Source organism: Phalaenopsis equestris, unplaced genomic scaffold, assembly GCF_001263595.1.
Source record: "Phalaenopsis equestris unplaced genomic scaffold, ASM126359v1 Scaffold184990, whole genome shotgun sequence".
In the NCBI taxonomy this organism is placed as follows: domain Eukaryota; kingdom Viridiplantae; phylum Streptophyta; class Magnoliopsida; order Asparagales; family Orchidaceae; genus Phalaenopsis; species Phalaenopsis equestris.
In genome coordinates, this window is record NW_018204939.1 from 1 (window position 1) to 617 (window position 617).

General features: G+C 34.4%; 1 protein-coding gene across 1 annotated transcript; it reads right to left on the reverse strand.

Annotated features, from left to right (window-relative positions):
- Positions 1-118: 118 nt before the first annotated feature.
- Positions 119-602, reverse strand: LOC110034358 (GTP-binding protein TypA/BipA homolog; the record flags this gene model as incomplete). The annotated part of the gene is made up of 3 exons (XM_020738628.1): positions 119-288; positions 376-426; positions 516-602. Coding segments are annotated over 3 exons (308 nt in total), but the record flags the coding sequence as incomplete, so codon positions are not given.
- Positions 603-617: the final 15 nt, after the last annotated feature.

Sequence of the window (617 nt, forward strand, 5' to 3'; positions counted from 1 at the left end):
ATATATATATGTAAATCTTCCTAGGTTGTTAACATCTAAGTATTATAAATGAAAATATCAAACTTTGGGTGTTAGATGCATAAATACATATGTATGTAAATTTCCCAAAACCATTTACAAGACTAAACATTTTATGAGCATAAATATATTGTGGTCAGATCTATGGCCGAAGACATAAACCGCAGCAAAAAAAAGAAACTTTACCAAGCGAGGCGGCGATAATCGAACATTTTCATCTTTTCCCGGAGCTCTAATGTTTGTAAGTTCTTTTGTTCTTACAGGATTTACCTATAAGAGACGCAGATAAGACAAAGTTAGCAGTAACATAACGGTTAAAAAGTAGCAATGAGAAGATCATGAGTTCAAACATCTTACGTCTAGATCAGCATCTCGTGAATGCTCACCAACTATCATCCCATCATATGTCTTCAAACAATTGAAGAGAAAAAAACATAAATATTTATAATCCCATGAATTTTAATATAATCATAAAAGAAAATGCAGCAGGAAGTAACCTCCATTCCAGGAGACACGAAAAGAATGCCACGAGCTTCCAAACTTGTGAGGGCGTGCGCAGTAATAATTCCGCGACCAACCGATACCTAAAAGTAACAATT